A 20,344-nucleotide genomic window follows, 5' to 3' on the forward strand; every position below is an offset into this window, starting at 1 on the left:
TTTTGTTTTTTTTGTTTTTTTTGTTTTTTTTGCAGGCAACCCCAGAGTCGACAAACAGGTGGTCAATCCAAGGGGACTTTCCAGCCACAGGAACAAAGAGAGGTGGGGAGAACTAAAGGTACATTTCTTTAAATAACCCAATATGAGACAGTAAAACCTAGGCAGAGCTAAGGAAGACTGTGCACCCCACAGTACTCAGCCAATGAGGAACTGGGAGAGGGACCTTGCACCCTAGGGGATAAAATACTGGTTGTACCCAGTCTGTGTGTCCCCGACCACCAGGCACCCAATCTTGCAAGACTGTCATTAAAGTAAAGCCTCTCTTTTTGTGTTACCTAGCATCTCTTAGTCCATTCTTTGGGCTTGGATAGGTGATGGAGTTTCTCACAATGACAACCCAAAGACTTGGAAAAAGCCTGCCCACAACACCTCACAGATGAAATGATTCCTGAAGACCACTTCATCCCAATTCTCTGCAGATGGAGCCAGGATTGTGGATTAGAAGTCAATTTCCTTGCTTTACTTCATAGCTTTATGGCCTGCGTGTACATCCCTGTGCTAATATATTTTGGGTTTTATGTTATTAAATGAAAATGGTATCATTCTGAATTAATATTGTTTCATTTTGTTGTTACAGATCCTCTAGGGAATGGTATTTATTCACTCTTTTATTTAGTAGACCTTAATTTTCAGAGAAGTTTTAGGTTTACAGAAAAATTAAGTAGGCAGTACACGATTTGAAGAAAATTAATTTTCATTGGCTATATTAGTACCCCTTTTCCACAACCCAGTTTCCCCTATTTTTTTTTTTTTTTTTGCAGTAATGGGGATTGAACCCAGGGCCTTGTGCTTGCAAGGCAAGCACTCTACCATCTGAGCTATCTCCCCAGTCCCAGTTTCCAATATTTTTAAAAATATTTTCTAGATGTTGATAGACCTTTATTTTATTCGTTTATTTATATGCAGTGCTGAGAATTGAACCCAGTGCTTCACACATGCCAGGCAAGTGCTCTACCACTGAGCCACAGCCCCAGCCCAGTTTCCAATATTTTTAACCTCTAGTGTTTGTGTAGTATATTTGTTACAATCATAAGCCAGTACATTACAGTACTCTGTGATTATAGGCATGTGCCACCACACCCAGCAAGTGCAGTATTTCAAGACCATAGCAACATAGTAAGACACATCTCAAGAAAAACAAAAAAAGAAAAAAAAAATAGCCAAAGGACATGAATAAACATTTTTCAAAAGGATAAATAAAAATGGCCAACAAATACATGAAAAAAAAAAAAACTCAGCATACTGATCAGGCCCATACAAATCAAAACCACAGTGAACTTTCACCCAACATTTGAAAATGGCCATTACAAAAAAGATGAAGGATAACAAGTTGGCAAAGATGTGGAGAAAAAGGAACCCTAAAAGGTTGTTGGTGGTTACTTAAATTAATACAGGCATATGGAAAATAATATGGAATTTCTAAAAAAAAAAAAAAAAAAACTAAAAATAGTCATGACCCAGCAATCCCAATCCGGAGGATCTGAAATCGTGTGTCAAGACATAAGGACACACCCCTGTTTACTGCAGCCTTACCATAGCCAAGATCTGGAATCAATATAACTATCTGTCAACCAATGAATGGATCTTTTTTTATGTGTAAATACACAGTGAAATACTGGAGATATAGGTGTCTTAAGGCCTGATCCCTAACAGGAGGGAGAAAGCGCCCCCTGGAGGACAGTGCTGGCAATGCACTTCAGAGTTGTCCCCGCAGAGGGATCGGCCAGTGGGAAGAAAAGTTTGCGAAGACTGTAATACTGATGCTCCAAAGGCTACCCACGGATAAACAATAGGAATGAGCAAGTCAGGCAGGGTCCCCGTCGTGTGGAGCTTCTGGCTTTTTTTTTTTTCTTTCCTTTGAGCTCGAATCTTGATTAGAGAAGACAAACAATAAAGTAGAAGGCAAATGTGATTTCAGAACAGGGAAGTGCCAAGGCAACAATGGATAACAGGATGGAAATGGCTGGGGGCGGGCGGAATCTATACCGTGGAGGAAGGACCTCTGGGACCAGGTGACATCACAGCCGATGCCTGAATCCATCAGAAAAGAGTTGGGAGAAGAACAATCCCAGGACAGGGAACAGCAAGCACGAAGGCCCCGAGACTAGAAGAGATGGAGTACCTTAGGAGGTGATCAGAATCCAGAGCGGAGAGGAGGAGGATGGACTGGAGAGGAGGGTCAGCAAGGCTCCTCGGGTGGAGACCTTTGCTAGGGCGAGACATGGATTCTGTGGCAGGATGTCAATTTGGCATATTCATCGAGGGCTCTCTCATTTTCTCACTTCCTTGCGCCAAGAAAAAATTACCCCCTGTATGCAGAACCGTTGAAATGGGGGCAGCTGATTCAGGGAATGATTAAGACCCAGACTACGTTTTGAACGACAAGCTTTGGATTTGCCAGAGACGAACTTTCTGAAAGAAGTCATCACGGCCCTGTTTATTGAGCGTTTACTATGTTCCAGGCATAGCTGTAAGTCCCTTGCATTTCCTCCTTTACTCCTGGGGCAGCTCAGGCAGTGCTGTTATCCGCCGTTAGAGGGTTGAGGAAACTGAAGTGCAGAGAGGGGAATCAACTTGCCCACGTCACACAGCAGAGTTCAGACTTGCGCCCAAGCAATCTGGCTCTGGATCCCACGCTCTTGAGGGTGATTTTTGTCAACCAAAGAACTTCCAGTGCCTGGCATGGGAATGAAGGAGGAACGTGGAGTTAAAGCGGGAGAGGGATGTGCCGCACCCCGCACGCAGTGAGGGCTCGGTGCCTGGAGCCCAGAAGAGGAAACGGCCTTCCTGAAGGCAGAAGAGGGATCCCGATGGGACTGCGATGGGGAACAGGAAGCAACTGTGGCTGGGCCACTGGTGCGGGTCCTTGGGTAATGGTGGAGATGCTTCTGCCGCCCCAGAGGCCCTCTGCTCTCTGATTGGACAAAGCAGCCTCCTGCCCAACCACAGGGCCGCAGTCTCCGCGGCTGCGCACCAGACGCTTCTGACCTCGGATCTACGTTTTGGCTCTTTAAGGCGAATTACCGTCAGTGTTCACACACCCCTTAGCTGCATACGAGCTAATGGAACTGAGTAAGGTGCCCCGAATCCTACGTGAACCCCATGAATATTTATTACCACCTGTGAATATTCATCCCCCAGGAAGATACAAGCTGGCCAACGCCTCTGCACTGGGGGCACCGGCACCCCAGAGAAAGGGATCTACTTTTAGGGGCTCTCCTCCCTGACTCAAAGCTGCGATCTTGCCCCTTAAATTCATCCCTAACTCTGGTCCCTTTCTTGAGCAAACACCTCCCTGTGGCCCACAGAATGATGTTGGTGCTTGGGCTCCGGGAGGACCCACCATCAGCGCTGGGGCGCTGTAGTCGGCCAGAGAGGCGGATGGAGTCTCGGATTCAAAGACCCCAGCCCCGCCTCCCCTCCCACTTCCGACCCCTGGATCACGCAGTGCCCTCCTGCGCCCCCTGCTGGTGCTTGGTGAGACTCAAGCGCAAGTGATATTAGTTTTATTCCTGGGAATCTGCAAAGGTCGGAGGGTGGGTTCACATGCGGCCCAGGTCAGATCCGAACCGGTTGAAATGACATATATTTTAAATTTTTCCTTTTATGCATGTTTGTGACTGGTAATAAATTTCGTCTACAGATGACTTCACATGCTGTGTACACACTATCATATGATTTGCGAATATTGACAACTGTCTTCCTTTCTAATTATTTTCTTTTTCCTGCACTACTGCACTGCCTGGTATAATTTTGAATTGAAGTGGTCATGAGAGGCTTCCTTGTCCCCGTATCCTATCTCTTCAAGGAATAAGCAACCAGTCATTCCCCATTCAATATGCTGTTTGCTAAAAATTCATATTTTTCTTTTTTATTAAGGTGATGGATTACGTTGGTTGGTTTATGAATGATAAAAATTTCTGGAATAAGCTACGCTTGATTATGATGCGTTACCTTTACATATTTCACCAGGTTCCATGTGCTAATGTTTTGCTTAGAATGTTTGCTTTCTGACCTCATCAGACGATGGTCCAGGGTATCTCTTTCTATGATACCTTTCTCGGCTTTTTAAAAAAAAAATCTTAGCTGTAAATGGACACAGTACCTTTATTTTGTTCATTTATTTATATGCTCACAACCCAATCACTTCTCCTCTGAACCTTCTTGCGTCGTCTCACACGTGAGCTTTTGGGGGACACCACATCTAAAGGGTAACAGTCTCCATTTTTATGCATCGGCTCTGCCAGGGGCCCACACATTTTATGGATATTTTCAAGTACTGAAATATTGACTTGTTGGACGCTATTGCTTTTTGCACATTTGTTTCTAAAGTCCATTTACCCCTGCAGAGGATCTCTGCTCTCACCTGCTCCTGTGTGGACACCGATCACAAGGAAGCCAGTGGCTCACAGACCTCATCTCGCTCACATGTGCAGCCAAATGTCCCTTGAATAGTGGAAGGGCCCACCCTCCCACCTGTCTGAACCACTGCCAGGTTTTTGCATCTCAAAGGAGAGAGACTAGTTCACAACTCACACTCTGGCTTTGGACAGCATCTCCACGTTCTCCAGCCCCACCTCGAGCAGCAGAGTTTTGCTCTATAAAAATAGTTCAGACCCTAGAAATCGCAATTGAGTTGACCTTTACAACGAGAAGAGTGGAGGCAGGTCACAATCTACTGGTGGTGTGTTGCTCCCAGCAGCCTCTCCTGTGAGGCGTGAGCAGGGGTCACGAGACCAATTACCAGGGAATTATTCCTCTGTGGATCCCAGAACAACCAGCCTGGGGCTCCTGCCAAAGCGTCTGCAGTCAACTTGATTTTCAAGGCAAGCCCCCCACAGGCTTCTTCTCCTAACTCTCCTCTGTTGACCTTTTCACCTCCACTGTCCCCAAATGCCAGATACCATTTGGAAAGGAACAGTGATTGAACTGTTCAATCACTTATACAAACGGGCTCACCAGGAAAAGTTTTCCTTGTTGTCCTTTTTAGTTTTGCATGACAGCAGAATGTGTTTTAACATGTTATACATACATGGGGTATAAATTCCTTTTTTTTTTTTTTTTTTTTTGCATGGGGAATTGCACCCAGAAGCCACATCTCCAGTCCTTTCTTATATGTTATTTAGAGACAACTCTTGCTGAGTTGCTTAGGCCCTCACTAAGTTGCTGAGGCTGGTTTTGAACTGTGATCCTCCTGCCTCAGCCTCCCCAGCTGCTGGGATGACAGGCGTGCGCCACCACGCCCAGCTAACTTCCCATTCTTGTGCTTGTACTTGATGTGGAGTAACAATGGTCACGTATTCATATATGAACACAGGAATGCTATATCCGATCTATTCTACTGTCGTTCCCATTCCTATCCCCACCCCCTTCCCCTCCTTCCCCCCACCCATCCCAATCTGGTGAATATCCACTCTACCCCTCCACCCCCACCCCTGCCTATTGTGAGTCAGCATCCGAGTATCAGAGAGAACATTTGACCTTTGGTTTTGGAGGGATTGGCTTATTTCACTTAGCACGATCGCTTTCGGTTCCATCCATTTACTGGCAAATGCCATAATTTTATTCTTCTTTATGGCTGAGTAATATTCCATTGTGTATATGTACCACTCACCAGGAAATCTTTTGCAATGGTTTTAGCAGGGATGAACAGCTGTCTCCTCTTTGATTTATATGTGGTCACTGGTCCTGTCTCCCTTCATGACTTACAGCTCTCAGTCAGTACTCTTGTGCATACGCTGCTTTGTTGCCTGATTTTGGCCGTATTACCACGCGCACACTGTGGCCTTCCCCATTTTCCCAGTGACTTTGCCAAGGTCTTCAGGAGTATCAAGACCTGCAGTATTTATTTTCTCTTGGGACTGTGAGTTCAGTGAGCACCCACAGAGAATATGGGTCAGAGAAGGGAGTTACTCTAGAATAGGCAGTCTAAAGAAGCTGGCTATTTCCTGGCTGTATCTCCAACCTCATGTTCAGTTATTTCATTCATAAGAGATTCTCTGAAGACCAGAAATCATATATATGAACATCTTTCTGCGTGTATTCACAGTGCTGGAGGCGCATACGAGGCAAGGGCTCTACCAGCGAGCTACACCCCCAGCCTCAGAAATGATATTTTTGAAAGCTGAAAATTGCTTTCCATCATCTCTAGGGAAAATTCCAGCCTCAAGGGCTCTAACTCCCCTGACTTCTAATTTTCTCTCTGCCAAAAGAAAAAAAGGAGATAAGCAGTTTTATGAGACTTTGTGATGCAACCGCATCCCTCAGGAACTCTACCCTCAGAGGGCTTTTCGGTGACTCTGTGGGCCACGGATTCATGTACCAGGGGGGCTGGGTTCCGAGGAGCGTTTAGCCCGGAGACACCTGGGCTGCGGAGAGCCCCAGCGCAGGCGCAGTGCAGCAGATCAGCTCTGACCCTGATTAGGCACCGCCCTGCTCTGGGGCGTCCCGGGTCGAGGTGTGATTAAGAAGGACAGGCCAGCAGCCGGCATCACGGAGCTGACGGCTTGTTATTCGTGTTCGCAGCCAGACTGGGCGGAGGGGCTGCCTGTCCCCGGCTCTTGCCCAGCGCTCCTCCCAGCTCACCGCTCTGCGCCAGCCTGAGCGCAGCGTCCCCTCAGGGAAGGTCGCCTTTCTGAAGTTCAAGGTGGACTTTCACGGAGGCTGCTGAGCTAGGGAGACCAGCGCTCCTGACGGTTGCTGGAGCTTCGACCCAGGACCTGCTCTCTGGCAAAGCTCAGGGACAGCTTCATCTCCCCTTTTGGGAACAGTCAAAGAATGACACCGTGAGATCAAAACAGTGAACCTTGGAGAGACAGGGCACCAAGAGCCAAAGCGGGTCGAACTGATAGAGTAGAGGGATGCGGGACTTGGACTTGGTCATAGGGAGGTTCAGCCCGTCCCTTTGTCACCTTAGACATGTCACCTCATAGATTTTACTTATTTGGCCCGTGCTCATGAACTGCTTGTTACCAGCCTCCTGAGTTGTGTGGCTGGGGTGAGGGTCAAACAGAAAGAAAGAAGGCGGGGGGTGCTTTTTGAGCCAAGCTCTCTAATAACCATTCTTTGATCACAAAACTAGCAGAGAGGCAGAGCCCAGGCTGCGGTATGACTTGCGCAGACGGAGAGCACGTTTGCCTCTGTAGATCCCTTCCTCCCAAACGAAAATACTTAAAGTGACATTTTATGGATGTTTATTTGTCGAAACACATTTATACGCCAGCTTGGAGACAGTCATCTCTTTACATCTGAATTTTAAAGAAATGGAAGTGCTGTCGTGGGCCCCACGCCCCCTGTGTCCGGTGGAGAAGAGGCTGCAGCAGCTTTCATAGCACTCAGGACCCCGCCAGCCCATTGGACCTCGAATGCAAGAAGCAAGCAGGAAAATATGGAAATGATGGGTTGCTAAAGTCAACTCAGAAAGCCCGCTGCTCTGCATCCTAAGGAGCCAAGCATTTGATTTAGAACAAGGAGAAAATCCACCAGTTCATCCTGAACCCAAACCTGACTCTGCCCAGCCTGCCTGCCGCCTGGGGAATGTGTGCATTTCCCTGAATGTCCAGAAGGGAAAGTGTGTCCAAAGTCCCCGGCGTGACTCTAACCAAAGGAGATAGCGATCCCACTGGAGAATCTTGCAGAGGTTCCGAAGGCTCGTGGGGGGCAAGGTGCTTTTGTATGGACACCTCATTCATAAAGGGACCACCCAAAAACTCTGGAAGGAAAACAAACCGAGGTCAGGGAAACACGAAGTTGAGTGTTTGAGGGAAGGAAATGGACCCGTCACCGAGAAGACCTTGAGAAGATCCCAGATGGTCTTCAAAGGCGGAAGACCCAGCATCCAGAGTCAGGAGAGCTGAGTTCACGTGGGCTGGCTTCCTGCGGGGACACCAGGCTGACCGGCTTGGCATCTTCTCCAGACAGAGGCTGAGGCTGTTGGTGGGTCAGCACACGCAGCAGCTGGAAGATCCACCGCACCAGAGCCAGGTAGGTGCTCAGGGGACCACCAGGGTGGGACATCCAAGGGCACCGTGAACCCCAGAGCTGGTCAGCTGGCTTCTGTCCCTGGACAGGAAGTATGGTGATCATTTAGCACGTAGCCATGTGTGACAAGCATGGGGCAGGACAGCCAAGGACTTGGGTCCTGGATGGTCCCTGGCAGTGTGGGTAGCAGAAAGTGGTGACGTGAAGGGGCCAGCAGGAGTTGTCCGCTGTGGTCTGGAAGTGGATTCTGTCACCGCTTTCCAGGTGCACTACTGTCCCGGCAGAGCACAGAGCAGCACTACTGGACGGGGCTTGGAACAGCAGGAGACGCCTGTCTCGCAATCCTGGAAGCCGGAAGTCCTATGTCCGGGCACCAGCAGTCCGTTCCTTCAGGGCCTCTCAGGGACAGTGCCCCCTTCTGTCCTGGATTCTGGTGGCTCCAGGGCTTCCTGGGCCACACGCCGTGCTTCCATCTTGACTCTCTCTTCACACAGGCCCCTTTTCTTCCTCTCTGCGTCCTCTCCTCTTCCTGTGAGGACACAAGTCATGGGACTTAGGGCACACCCCGAATCCAGGATGATTTCATCGTGAGAGCCCAACTAATTTCATCCACAAAGACGGTGTTTCCTAATAAAGTCACATTTTGAGGTGCCACGGGGACACGAATTTGATGAGAGGAAGGACATTCCTGAACCATGTTGGGTTGATGGCGACACTTTTCCTAATCTCTGTTCTCTCACCCTATGATGCAGGCAACAGCACCTACTCTGGGAATTAAGCAGGAAAAAAGCCTGTAAAATACATGGAATTATCCAACCCAAAATGCCAACCGTGCAAAGGTTGAGAAATGTTTCAAGTGAAAGTCCGCAGCCCTACTGGCCTCAGCCAGCGCCTGCTGTAGGATAATGCCCGGCAGGAAGCCGCTCCCTTTCATCCCCTTTAAGACAGGGATGGGGGTCCCCGTGTGAACAGAGGCCCAGATACATCATCCCCTGGAGAATCCCTTGACATGGTCCTGGGGAAGAGCAATCCTTTCTCGAGGCCGAGATGTGCAAACAGTCAAATTCACCAGGGAGCTAAGCTGGAACTGATTCTTATTAACATTTCCTACAAATCAGAGCTGAAAATGCAACTTCACAGCAAAATCTCGAATCCCGCGAGTGACGTGACCCAGGTCTCTGCTACACTGCAGAGACTGTGGACCCCTGACGACCCCCTGAGGCCCCACCTGAGGTCAGAGATGGATCAGCAGAAGGTTCTCTTAACTCTTGTGCTACCGACTTTTGGGATCAGTTTATTCTTTGTGTTGGGGACTGTCCTGGGCACAGATGCTGAGCTGGGTAACTTGTTGCCATGACAACGAGCTATCATTCCATCAGTCGGTGCCAGTAAGCACGCCCTGCTCACCACACCCAAACGTGTCTCCAGATATTGCCAATGTCCCCTAGGTAGGAGGGGGAGACAAAAAAACCTCTTCTGGCCGAAAACACTGAGTTAGGGTAAGAAGAGAGGGGGACACGTGTGACTGAGAATGAGTTGGCATTGGTCAAATTTTGCCACACAACTGTACCAGACTTGCAATGTTAAATAATGTCAACAAAAAGAGCTAGCATGCTGTCTGGGAGGCTGAGGCAGGAGGATCACAAGTTCAAGGCCACCTGGGCAACTTAGTAAGACCCTGTCTCAAAATAAAATAAAGAAGGTTGGAGCTGTAGCTCAGTGGTAGCGCACTTGCCTGGCATGCACGAGTAAGAGGCCACTGCCTGGCAGCCCCTGAGCTAAGCTCCAGTCCCATGTGCCCTATGGTAGGAGGGGATTTTTTATTTATTTATTTATTGGTACGGGGATTGAACCCAGGAGTGCTCAGCCACTGAGCCGCATCCCCAGCCCTCTTTGTTTATTTATTTATTTGTGAGACAGGGTCTCACTGAGTCGCTTAGGACCTCAGCAAATTGCTGAGGCTGGTTTTTGAATTTGTAATCCTCCTGCCTCAGCCTCCCAAGTCACTGGGATTACAGGTGTGCACCCTACACCTGACTAAGAAAGGGTTTAAAAAGTCATTCAACCCTTCTGCTTCCTCTTCCTCTTCCTCCCCTTCTTCTCCTCCTCCTACTTTCTTTCTCCTTCCTCCTCCTCCTCCTCCTCTTCTTTTTCTTCTTTTCTTTTCTTCTTCCTTTTCTTCTCCTTCTCCTCTTCCTCTTCCTCTCCCTCCTGCTCCTCCTTCTTTTCCTTCTTTGTGCAGTGCGGGGGGCCAGGGCTCGCTAGGGATGGAACCCAGGCCTTGCACATACTAGGCAAGTGCTCTGCCAGTGAGCTGCGCCCCCAACCCCAGGCAAGTGTCTTAAAGTCCGAATCCCCTTCACTCTATGAGTAAGACTTGCACCTCAAGTCTTAGCTGCCTGGTGGTGGTTGTGCTAAGCTCTTTAATTCACTTAATCCTCAGCTGCCACAAGGAAGGTATCATTTATCCCTACACGCTGATGGTTAAATAACTTGCCCAAAGTCATAAGGCCAGATGTGGCTGAGGCGAGGCGGGGTTCGGATCTTGCTCTAAGCCTGGAGTGTGTCGCTTAACTATATAACAGACGGTCCTCGCACATCACAGTGTTCTCTTTGGGATGACCTTCCCTGGAAAAGACCTTGCGCTCGAGGTTCTCCTTGACATTGTAGTATACATAGGCATATTTGGGGATTTTTTTGGTTCATGGTTCCTGGCTCACGACTTCCTCCCCGAGACAGGCCGGACACACTAGGATTTCCTTCCTCCGAGGCAGGTCAGAGAAACTCTACCCTCGACTACCTTCTGTCTGGGAGCTGGTCATAAAGAAGTTCTCTGGTTTACTCCGGTGGAAGATCCTGAGATTGCATTTCAGAAGGGTCCTGCCCCACAGCCGGGGGAAGGCCTGCCGCACGGACAGGCCCAGGAGCCTCTGGACAGACGGGCTGGCGGGGCCCTCCTGCCCTGCTAGCTTTCCGCCGCAGCCTTTCCGTTTGATCACATTCCTACACGATCGCCTGTGCTTCAATCAGGCCTGTGCACTGAAGCTTCCGTTAAAATCCCCCAACACACCGTCCAGAGAGCTTCCAGAGAGCCAAACACACGGAAGCCTCTAGAAAGGTGGGCAACACCCCCGTGTACCAGGTGGGGGTGCACCCCCAACTCCGAGGGGAGGGAAGTGCCTGCTTTGGGGACCCTTCCCAGCCTCCCTTTCTGCATCTAACTCTTCATCTGGCTGCCTATGTGAATTCTTTGAAATGTCCCTTATAAGAAACTGGCAAATGTGCCTGTAGTGTTCCCCGTAGATTTATGATCTGCTCCAGCAGATTCGTGGAACCCGAGGCGGGGTCGGGGGAACCCTGCCGTATAGCCTGTCTATCAGAAGCACCGAGGAAACAAGTAGGGCTTGGGATTGGCAGTGGAAGCAGAGGGGACAGTCTTGAGGACCGAGCCCTCTGCTTGACACTACCTCTAGGTAGAGAGCAGCAGAACAGGATTGGATGAGACGATGCCTGCTGATGTCCACTGCTGCACCAAAGTGTGTCCAAAGTGACCAGCGCTGAGTGCACGTGGGAGAAGCCCGCCTGGGTTTGTGCCCCTTCCTCATCTCCCTTCCAGGAAGCTTTCTCTGGCCCCTCCCCCCAGGCAGAGCGGGTCACTAGGCCTCGCTGGGAAGCCACAGCGCCACGTGTCCCTCTCTGTTGAACCCCTTGCTTACTGTCCTGAGGAGACTTGCCCACCGACCTGCACCTGCGTTAAACTGAGACCTCGAGGACAGCTCCAGCAGCCCTCACGTTCCAGTCCCTATGTCATTCATGGAGTGTATAAAACAGACCCTGCATCACGAAGCTCACAATTCCATTTTAGATTTTATTCTTTTACTAAAAAAAAATATTTAACTGGCAAAAGAAAAAGTTTGCCAGGTGCTGTGGCCCATGCCTATAATCCCAGGGACTGAGGCAGGAGGATGGCAAGTTCAAGGCCAGCCTGGGCACTAAGCCTGGGCTTAGTGAGGCCCTGAGCAACTCAGCAAGACCCTGTCTCTAAATAAAACACAAAAATTGCTGGGGATGTGGTGGCTCAGTGGTAAAGCACCCCTGAGTCAGAAAGAAAGGGAAAAAGCTTGTATCTATCCTAGGTGGACAGTGTGGAGCTTTGACTTCCACAGGCCCGGCGCAGCGATGAGCACAGTGGATTGATTAGCTGTCCATCACCGCCCACGCCGTGCACTGGAGCTCCAGACTTCTTATAACCGAAAGCTGTGCCCTCTGATCGGGTCACCCAGCCCCTGGCAGCTGCTCTTCTACCTTCTGCTCAACACCTTCTCATGAGACTCCAGGAAGCGGCTACTAAGCAGTTGCAGTTGACGTGGGAGACGAAACTGCCCCCACCGAGACCCTTGTCAAATGCCCTGTTCTTCCTGCAGGTGAACGAACCTCCTGGAGGATGGCGGAATCCAATCAGCCCATGACCTCAGATTTCATTCTCGTGGGACTCTTCAACCACACAGGGCCACACCTTGTCCTCTTCTCCCTGGTGGCCTCCATGTTCACCGCAGGCCTTTTGGGCAACACCGCGCTGCTCTTCCTGATCCATGCAGACTCCAGGCTGCACGTGCCCATGTACTTCCTGCTCGGCCAGCTCTCTCTGTTGGACATTGGTTTTCCACTGGTCACCATCCCCAAGATGGCGGCTGGCTTCCTGCTGGGGGAGGGCTCCATCTCCTTCGGGGGGTGTGCAGCTCAGATGTTCTTCCTGATGTTGATGGGTGTCTCTGAGGCCGTCCTGCTGTCCCTCATGTCCTATGACCGCTACGCTGCGGTGTGCCACCCGCTGCATTACCCCGTGCTCATGAGGCGTCAGGTCTGCCTGCTGATGGCGGGCACCTCCTGGCTCTCGGGTGTGCTCGTGGCCTCCGTCCAGACGGCCATCGCCCTGCGGTTCCCCTACTGCGCCTCGCGCACGGTGGACCATTTCTGCTGTGAGCTGCCGGCCCTGCTGAAGCTCTCCTGCGCCGACACTTCCGCCTATGAGCTGGCGCTGTCCGTCTCGGGGGTGCTGATCTTGCTGCTGCCCATCTCGCTCATTGTCACCTCTTACGGACTCGTTTTGCGGGCCGTTCTGCACATGCGCTCGGCAGAGGCCCGGCACAAGGCCTTGGCCACGTGCTCCTCACACCTCACGGTGGTGGGGCTCTTCTATGGGGCGGCCGTGTTCATGTACATGGTGCCGGGCGCCTTCCACGGCCCGCACCAGGACAACGTGCTCTCTCTCTTCTACAGCCTGGTCACCCCCGCGCTCAACCCCCTCGTCTACAGCTTGAGGAACAGAGAGGTCCGCAGGGCCATGGCGAAGGTCGTTGGCAGAGGTGGTTGCAGGGCAAAGAGATGACCTCATGGTGTTCCCGGGGACCCTCGCCCATGGCTGGGACCCTCGCCCATGGCTGGGACCCTCGCCCATGGCTGAGGCCATGTGGTCAAGACTTACCACATCTCTCCTCCTTCCTCTCAGTCTTCATGGAGTGTGTGGGGGGTGGTTCATAGGAAGCAAAAATGGTCATCCCAGTAACTTCAAAGGAGGAAGGGGGTTCTTTTGTTTGTTTGTTTTAGAAGAAAATTTTTACTACAAAATTATCAATCCAACAGCAGAGATGGATCCCAGCCTGGGGACACTGGCTATTTGAATATTGTTGGTTCCCTCTGAAATCCACGGGGGAGTTTAACTGCCATTGTGAGGTATTCAGAGGATGGGAACTTACTCCAGCTACGGTGTTGGGGGCCCTTGGGGACTGATTAGGATGAGATAAGCTCATTAGGGTGGAGCCTCTGATTGAATCCTAGTGGCTCTGGAGGAACAGGGAGAGACCACAGGACACACACGTGTGCGGCCTGCCCTTCACCACCTTGGGACTCTGCCAGAAAGAAGGTTGTCACCAGATGTGGCCCCTTGACCTTGAGCCTCCAGAATCATGGGCCAAAATAATCCTCTTTTCTTCTGACTTACCCAGTCTGTGGTATTGTGTTAATAGCAACAGAAAACATACCAGGGCGGCCACCTGTTAGTTCCTGCCACACGCCCCACTCTTCTGCATTTCTGCAGTGACAGCTCTGACTTCCATCCTGGGCAAGGGTTGAGGCTTTCGGATGGCACGGTGACCAGCACTCACTTTTTCCTGGAATCTCTCGCCCCATAGTTTGCGCTTTTGGAGATAACTCCGTAATCCGTCGTTGTCCTCCATCATCACCACTTTCTTATTTAAATCAGAATATCTGAAAAAATTGTGAGCTCGGTGTCCATGCTCAGTAATGGATTCTTGAAGTTCTAAGAAGGTCCATCACTAATAGAAAGGCCTACTATGCTGTAATGAAAAAGCAGATGAGCTAAAAATCATAGTTTGCTTTAAAGTTGTCCAAGCGAATGGATACAAAGGAGTCTAAATGATTTCTATTTCAAAGAGGGTTGATCCCTTCCCAACTGAGCAAAGACTGGCAGCCACTGTCACACCAGGGCCTGGCAGGAGTGGTCAGCTTGAGGAGCTGGACTGCTGGAGAAACAGAATCTGCAGGAAAGAGATAAAATCCCCCAGTGCGGGTCGTCACAATGGCTGCTATGGCCATTTCAGCAAGAACCACAGAAGTCCGCCCCCGGGCCACCATTGCCAAGTCCACGGGGCACCCGCCTCCTTGCCCACATGTTCTCATTCGGCTGTGAGGCTGAAGAAGCCGTTGTCATAGAGCGAGAGACCAACTTGAGTGAGGACATGTGCATGTCTTGATGTGCCTGGCTTATTTTCCTTGGCCTGAGGTCCTGCAGTCTATCCAGGTCTCTGCAGAGGACAGGATTTCGCTATTTTTCTGGCTGACTAGTATTCCGTTGTGTACGCATGCCATATTTTCTTTATCCGTTCATCCACCCGTGGGCCCCTGGGTCAATTCCGACCTTGGCTACCGGGACCAGCGCTGCAGCGGACGGGCTTCCTCCCACCTCTCATCCCACGTGAGGTCCCCACAGGGGCAGACACCAAGTGGAAATCAGCTGGCAGCTGAGATGACATTAACTCGTAGAAACAGTGACATGTGAGAACTGAATGAGAATCTGCCCCTCCTTGGGCCCCAGAAAGCTCCACATCCTCTCTAGTCCCGGCACCCAACGCCCTCAGAAGCACTTTCCCAAGCAACATTGGCTGGCTCTTCCTCCTGCACTCCCCCCCATTCCTTGGTCTCCCCAGAGGTGTCTGAGCATGAGACTTCTAGTTCCAGGGAGGAGGGAAGAGATCCATTATGTGCCTCCTGACATGATGTGCCAAGGTCACCGTGCTATTTCTCTGCTCCTGAAGTACCTGCCACACACATAACGAAGAGGAAGTGCCTGATGACCACCCCCGCTGAGAGGCATTCTATGCAAAAAACGGGCCTGGATTCTTCAGCCGTGTCAGTGCGGAAACTCGATCTGGTTCAGTCTGGGTGGGGAAGCTGGTAGGGTTCTCTGTAAAATCTTCCTCAGTGATGGTGCCCGTCAGTCTTAACACTAAAAAATTTAATTTGATTTTAAAACATTTAATGTATGACCAAGGAAAGCAGAGGAACTGGTCCAGATGGACCAAAGAGAGATGGCAACTAGACGTACCTGATCCTGGGTTGCTCTCAGACCAGAGCCGGGAAAGCCTGCTTTCAACGATGGACATTTGCAACACCTGGAGAGTCTGAATCCATACTGCGTATTAGATAATAATATTGTGTCAGTGCTGAACTTCTTGACTTTGATAAAATTACCGTGGTTATGTAAGAGAATGCCCTCAGACTCAGGAGGCTGAGGCAGGAGGACTGCAAGTTCGAGGCCAGGCTGGGCGATTTAGTGAGATCTAGTCTCAAAAAAGGGAGGGGCTGAGGTAAAGCGCCCTGGGTTCAATCCCCAGTATCTATGAAGAAATCAATAAATAAGAAATGCCCTTGTCTTTAATACACAGCCAATGGGAATTCAGGGGCAGAGAGACATTGCTGTGACCTCATTTGTGTCTCTGCAAAATTTACATATTGAAGCTTAAGATCTGATGTGACTATACTGAGAGACAGGGCCTTTAAGGAGATACTGAAATTAGGTCTTAGAGGAGGAATCCAAATCAGTGGGGATGGTGTGCTCAGAAGAGAGACAGACAGACGAAAACCAGGGAAAGGACACGGGAGGACACAGTGGGAAGGCAGCCATCTACAAGCCCAGGAGAGAGCCCTGGCCAGACACCTGCCCTGCCCACACCTTGATTTTGGACTTCCAGTCTCCAGAATCTTTCTTTCTTTTTTTTTTTTTTTTTTTTTTTTTTTTTTTTGCGGTGCTGGGGATCGAACCCAGGGCCTTGTGCTTGCAAGACAAGCACTCTACCTACTAAGCTATCTCCCCAGTACCTTTCTGTTGACTGATGTGATCAGTCAGTACCTTTCTGTTGCTCAGACCACCTGGTCTGTGGCATTTTGTCATGGCAGTGCAGTGGTGTGGATGACGGTGTCCCCTCCAAGATTCATGCTCAGACTTGATCTTTGCTCCGTGGTGGTTTCAGAGACGGGGCCCTGGGGAGGTGACAAAGTCTTTGTGAGTGAATCAGGACCACTATGAAAAGGGCTGGTGGGGATGGAGTCACACCCTTCCACTCCCTTGCCACGTGATGACACGCGTTTATTCTCCCAGCAACTCAGGAGGAGGAGGCAGCAGGATCACTTGAATCCACAAGTTTGAGACCAGCCTGGGGCAACATAGTGAGACCCTGTTTCAAAAATAAAAATCTCTTTTTGCCATGTGCAGACACTGCCAGAAGGCCCTGACCAGATGTTGGCACCCTGAACTTGGACTTCCAAGCCTCCAGAACCGTGAGAAACAAATTTCTCTTCTTCATAAATTCCCAGTCTCAGGTGTTTTGTTATAGCAGTACAATGGGACTAAGACAGGTTACCTAAGCTGACTCATCCAGCTCTCCCCCTGCAACTTCCCCTCAAATGACTCAGGACAAAAATATGTATATAGATAGAGATGGAGCAATAAAACAAATGGGGGTGTGGCAGCTTGTGAGCCTGAGAGGAGTTATTTGTATCTTGAAACGCTTCTCCAAGTTTGAAATAGTTCACAATTTTAAGAAAATTAAAGCAATAGTGACATTATGATGACGTTTTCTGAGAGTATGTCAGAACCTATCAATTGTGCATGCTGTGTTTGTGTTTTTAGTGTATATCCACCATACCGTGGTGAAACTAGGTCAGAAGTAAGTTAAATGGTAGCTCAGTGGTAGCGCCTGCCTAGCATGCGCAAGGCCCTGGGTTCATCCACAGCACCACAAAAAAAGGAAAAGAAATAAAAGAATGAAGACGGAATGGCAAGACGGAGGCAGGAGGGAAGGGAATGATGTGTCAGGTAAAGGAGGAGGAGGAGGAGAAAACTAAGGGAAAAGCGCCGCCGGCGGCCGGCATAGGTCGATGCTTCTGCAGCCCCGAACTGAGGTCGGCCCTCTACCCTCACAGGGTGCGTTTCCCAGGGTGGGCACTAGGGGGCGCGGGTGCACCGCGAGCCCCAAGGTCATTTCCCGGGGCTGCAATGTCGCCCTCTTCCTGCAGTACATCCAGTGCCCCCCGGGGGGCGCCTCAAGGCTTTCAGAAGTCTCAGAAAAGTTCAGGATGTAGAGGGAAATTGTTTTCAAAGCATCGAAACATAGCTCCCAAATCAAGATCCATACGCGACTGAATGAAATGTCTACTTGGCCTGACAAGGATGCCACCTGCCACCGTTCATTGTTGGCCAACTTGACTCCATGTTACAGAAATCGCCCCGAATGCCGTTACAACGAAAAGTGATTTGTAGGGCAGATGGTCTCTGCAAGAATTCCCGTAAAAGGCGCCATAAGTAAACGAGTTTTTCATGAAACCCAAATACAATGATCCTTTCTACTTTTATTTACTTATTTATTTTGGGAAATGAACCCAAAGGGCACTTTACCATTGAACTCCATCTCCAGCCCCTCACCCCAGATTTTTTCTTTGTTTTGTTTTTTCCAATGACAGGGGCTAGCTAAGTTGCCCAGGTTGGCCTCAAACGTGGGATCCTCCTGCCTCAGCCTCCCCAGTCGCTGGGATTATAGAAATGCACCACTACGCCTGGTTTCTAACTTCTATATATTTTTTAATTTTTAAAATTTTATTTATTTGTTCTAATTAGTAATACTCTATGGTAGAATGCATTTATGCATTTTGATAAATCATACATAAATGGAGAATAATTTTTCATTTTTCTGATTGTACATATTGTAGGATCACATCAGTCATGCAGTCATATATGTACATGAGATAATAATGTCTGTTACACTGTTACTATCTTTCCTACCCCCTCTCTTCACTCCCCTCTACCTAATATAAAGTAACTCTATTCTTCCCTAGCCCCCACTCCTTATTGTGAATTAGCTTCCACATATCAGAGAAAACATTCAGCCTTTGGTTTTTTGAGTTTGGCTTATGACACTTAGTATGATAGTCTCCAGCTCTGTCCATTTACCAGCAAATGCCAGAATTTCATTCTTCTTTAAAACTGAGTAATATTCCATTGTGTGTGTGTGTATATATATATCACATTTTATTTGTCCATTCATCCATTGAAGGGCACCTAGGTTGGTTCCACAGTTTAGCTATTGTGAACTGAGCAGCTATGAACATTGATGTGACTGTGTTATGTAGTATGCTGATTTTAAGTCCTTTGGGTATAGGCTGAGGAGTGGGATAGCTGGGTCAAATGGTGGGTCCATTCCAAGCTTTCTGAGGAATCTCCACACTGCTTTGCATAATGGTGGCACCAATTTGCAGCCCCACCAGCAATGTGTGAATGTGCCTTTTCCCCACATCCTCACCAACACCTATCATTGCTTGTATTCTTGATAATTGCCATTCTGACTGGAGTGAGATGAAATCGTAGAGTAGTTTTGATTTGCAGTTCTCTAATTACTGAAGATGTTTTCATGTATTTGTTGATGGATTGTGTATCTTCTTCTGTGAAGTGTCTGTTCAGTTCCTTAGCACATTTATTGATTGGGTTTTATATATATATATATATATATATCCTTTTTTTTTGGTGTTAAGTTTTTTGTGTTCTTCATATATGCTAGAGATCAATGCTTTTTCTGAGGTGTATGTGGCTCAGCCCCAGTCCCTGCCCTTGAGAAACTCCAGGCTGGGGTGACAGAATGTCAGAATGGGCCAGAGTAAGGGCCCCACATGTGTGGAACAGTGACAGGTATGCATCCTGCAGAAGAGGCTTGGGCTCTGTCAGGAAGAACAGGGACATTCCAAGCAGAGGGACCACATGTGCAAAGGCCCTGAGGCTCGAGATTTTTCTAGATTAGAACGAGATAAGAAATGGCTATAAAAAAGACTGCCAGGTCAAGGGGAGCCAGGTAGTGAGGGACTCTGTGCCAAGTGCAAGGGGTTGGATTACATTCCACAGCAAAGGAACAGAGGCAGCATTGGGAGTTGTAAAGCCGGGCAGGCAAGATGCTCCATGGAGAATGGGACAGGGCTGCTGGGAACCGTGAAGCAGGTTGTACACTGCACCAGTTCAGGAAGCACCATTTATACAGCAGACCATGGGAATGAGAAGCACAGGCACACACATGAACACACATGGAAATCGTGTCCCACGGTGGCTCTTACAGGTGGAATGTTTTGTATCCCCCTCCAAAAATTAATAATAAACAAATAAAAGTTGAGAGGTTGTTGCTTCCAGCAGTGGAGAGCTGCAGACTTATCCCAGGGTGTGGCCAGGCACAGGAGAGCTGAGGGAATCCACTGAACCCACGCTCGGCAGGGAGGCCCCCAAAGAGCCCAGAGCCCCTACCGCCCTGGCTCAGCGGGTGTGGAAAGTCGGAATGAGCCGGGGAGGGCCTCCTGCCCTAAGAGGCTGCTGGGAAGGGAGGAGAAGGGAACAGACAATTAGCCAGTGTCCAAACAAGACATGAGGGACTGAGCGGGGGTACGAGATGGAGGGCGAGGTTGTGCTCCGCCAGGCCCTGCGCTCCTCCTGCGTGACACAGAGCTGGGACCCTCTTCCGACAGAGCTGGCCAGCGGCGACGCCCCCTAGGTGAGCGGGCAGAGAGGGCCGGGCGGTGGAGGGAGAGGCCTGGGCAAGCAGCGTGCTGTGCGTCTCCAGCCCAGCCTCCTGGGTGACCTTGGGAAGGGGCTTTGCCTCTCTGGGCAGCTGCGCAGTCAGCAGGGTCAGCGCCGAGCTGCGGCGCAGAGCAAGAACCAGAACCGCAGAGAGACCCCGAGCGGGGCTGGACACGG

At 49.7% G+C, this 20,344-nt stretch overlaps 1 protein-coding gene across 1 annotated transcript; it reads left to right on the top strand.

The window, feature by feature from the left end:
* Positions 1-12,484: 12,484 nt before the first annotated feature.
* Positions 12,485-13,429, top strand: LOC124968220 (olfactory receptor 2Z1-like). The gene has a single exon (XM_047530505.1). The coding sequence runs from the start codon at positions 12,485-12,487 to the stop codon at positions 13,427-13,429; it is 945 nt and encodes a 314-aa protein (XP_047386461.1).
* The last annotated feature ends 6,915 nt before the right edge of the window (positions 13,430-20,344 follow it).

The sequence above is a fragment of the Sciurus carolinensis genome, chromosome 17 (genome assembly GCF_902686445.1).
Source record: "Sciurus carolinensis chromosome 17, mSciCar1.2, whole genome shotgun sequence".
Lineage (NCBI taxonomy): Eukaryota > Metazoa > Chordata > Mammalia > Rodentia > Sciuridae > Sciurus > Sciurus carolinensis.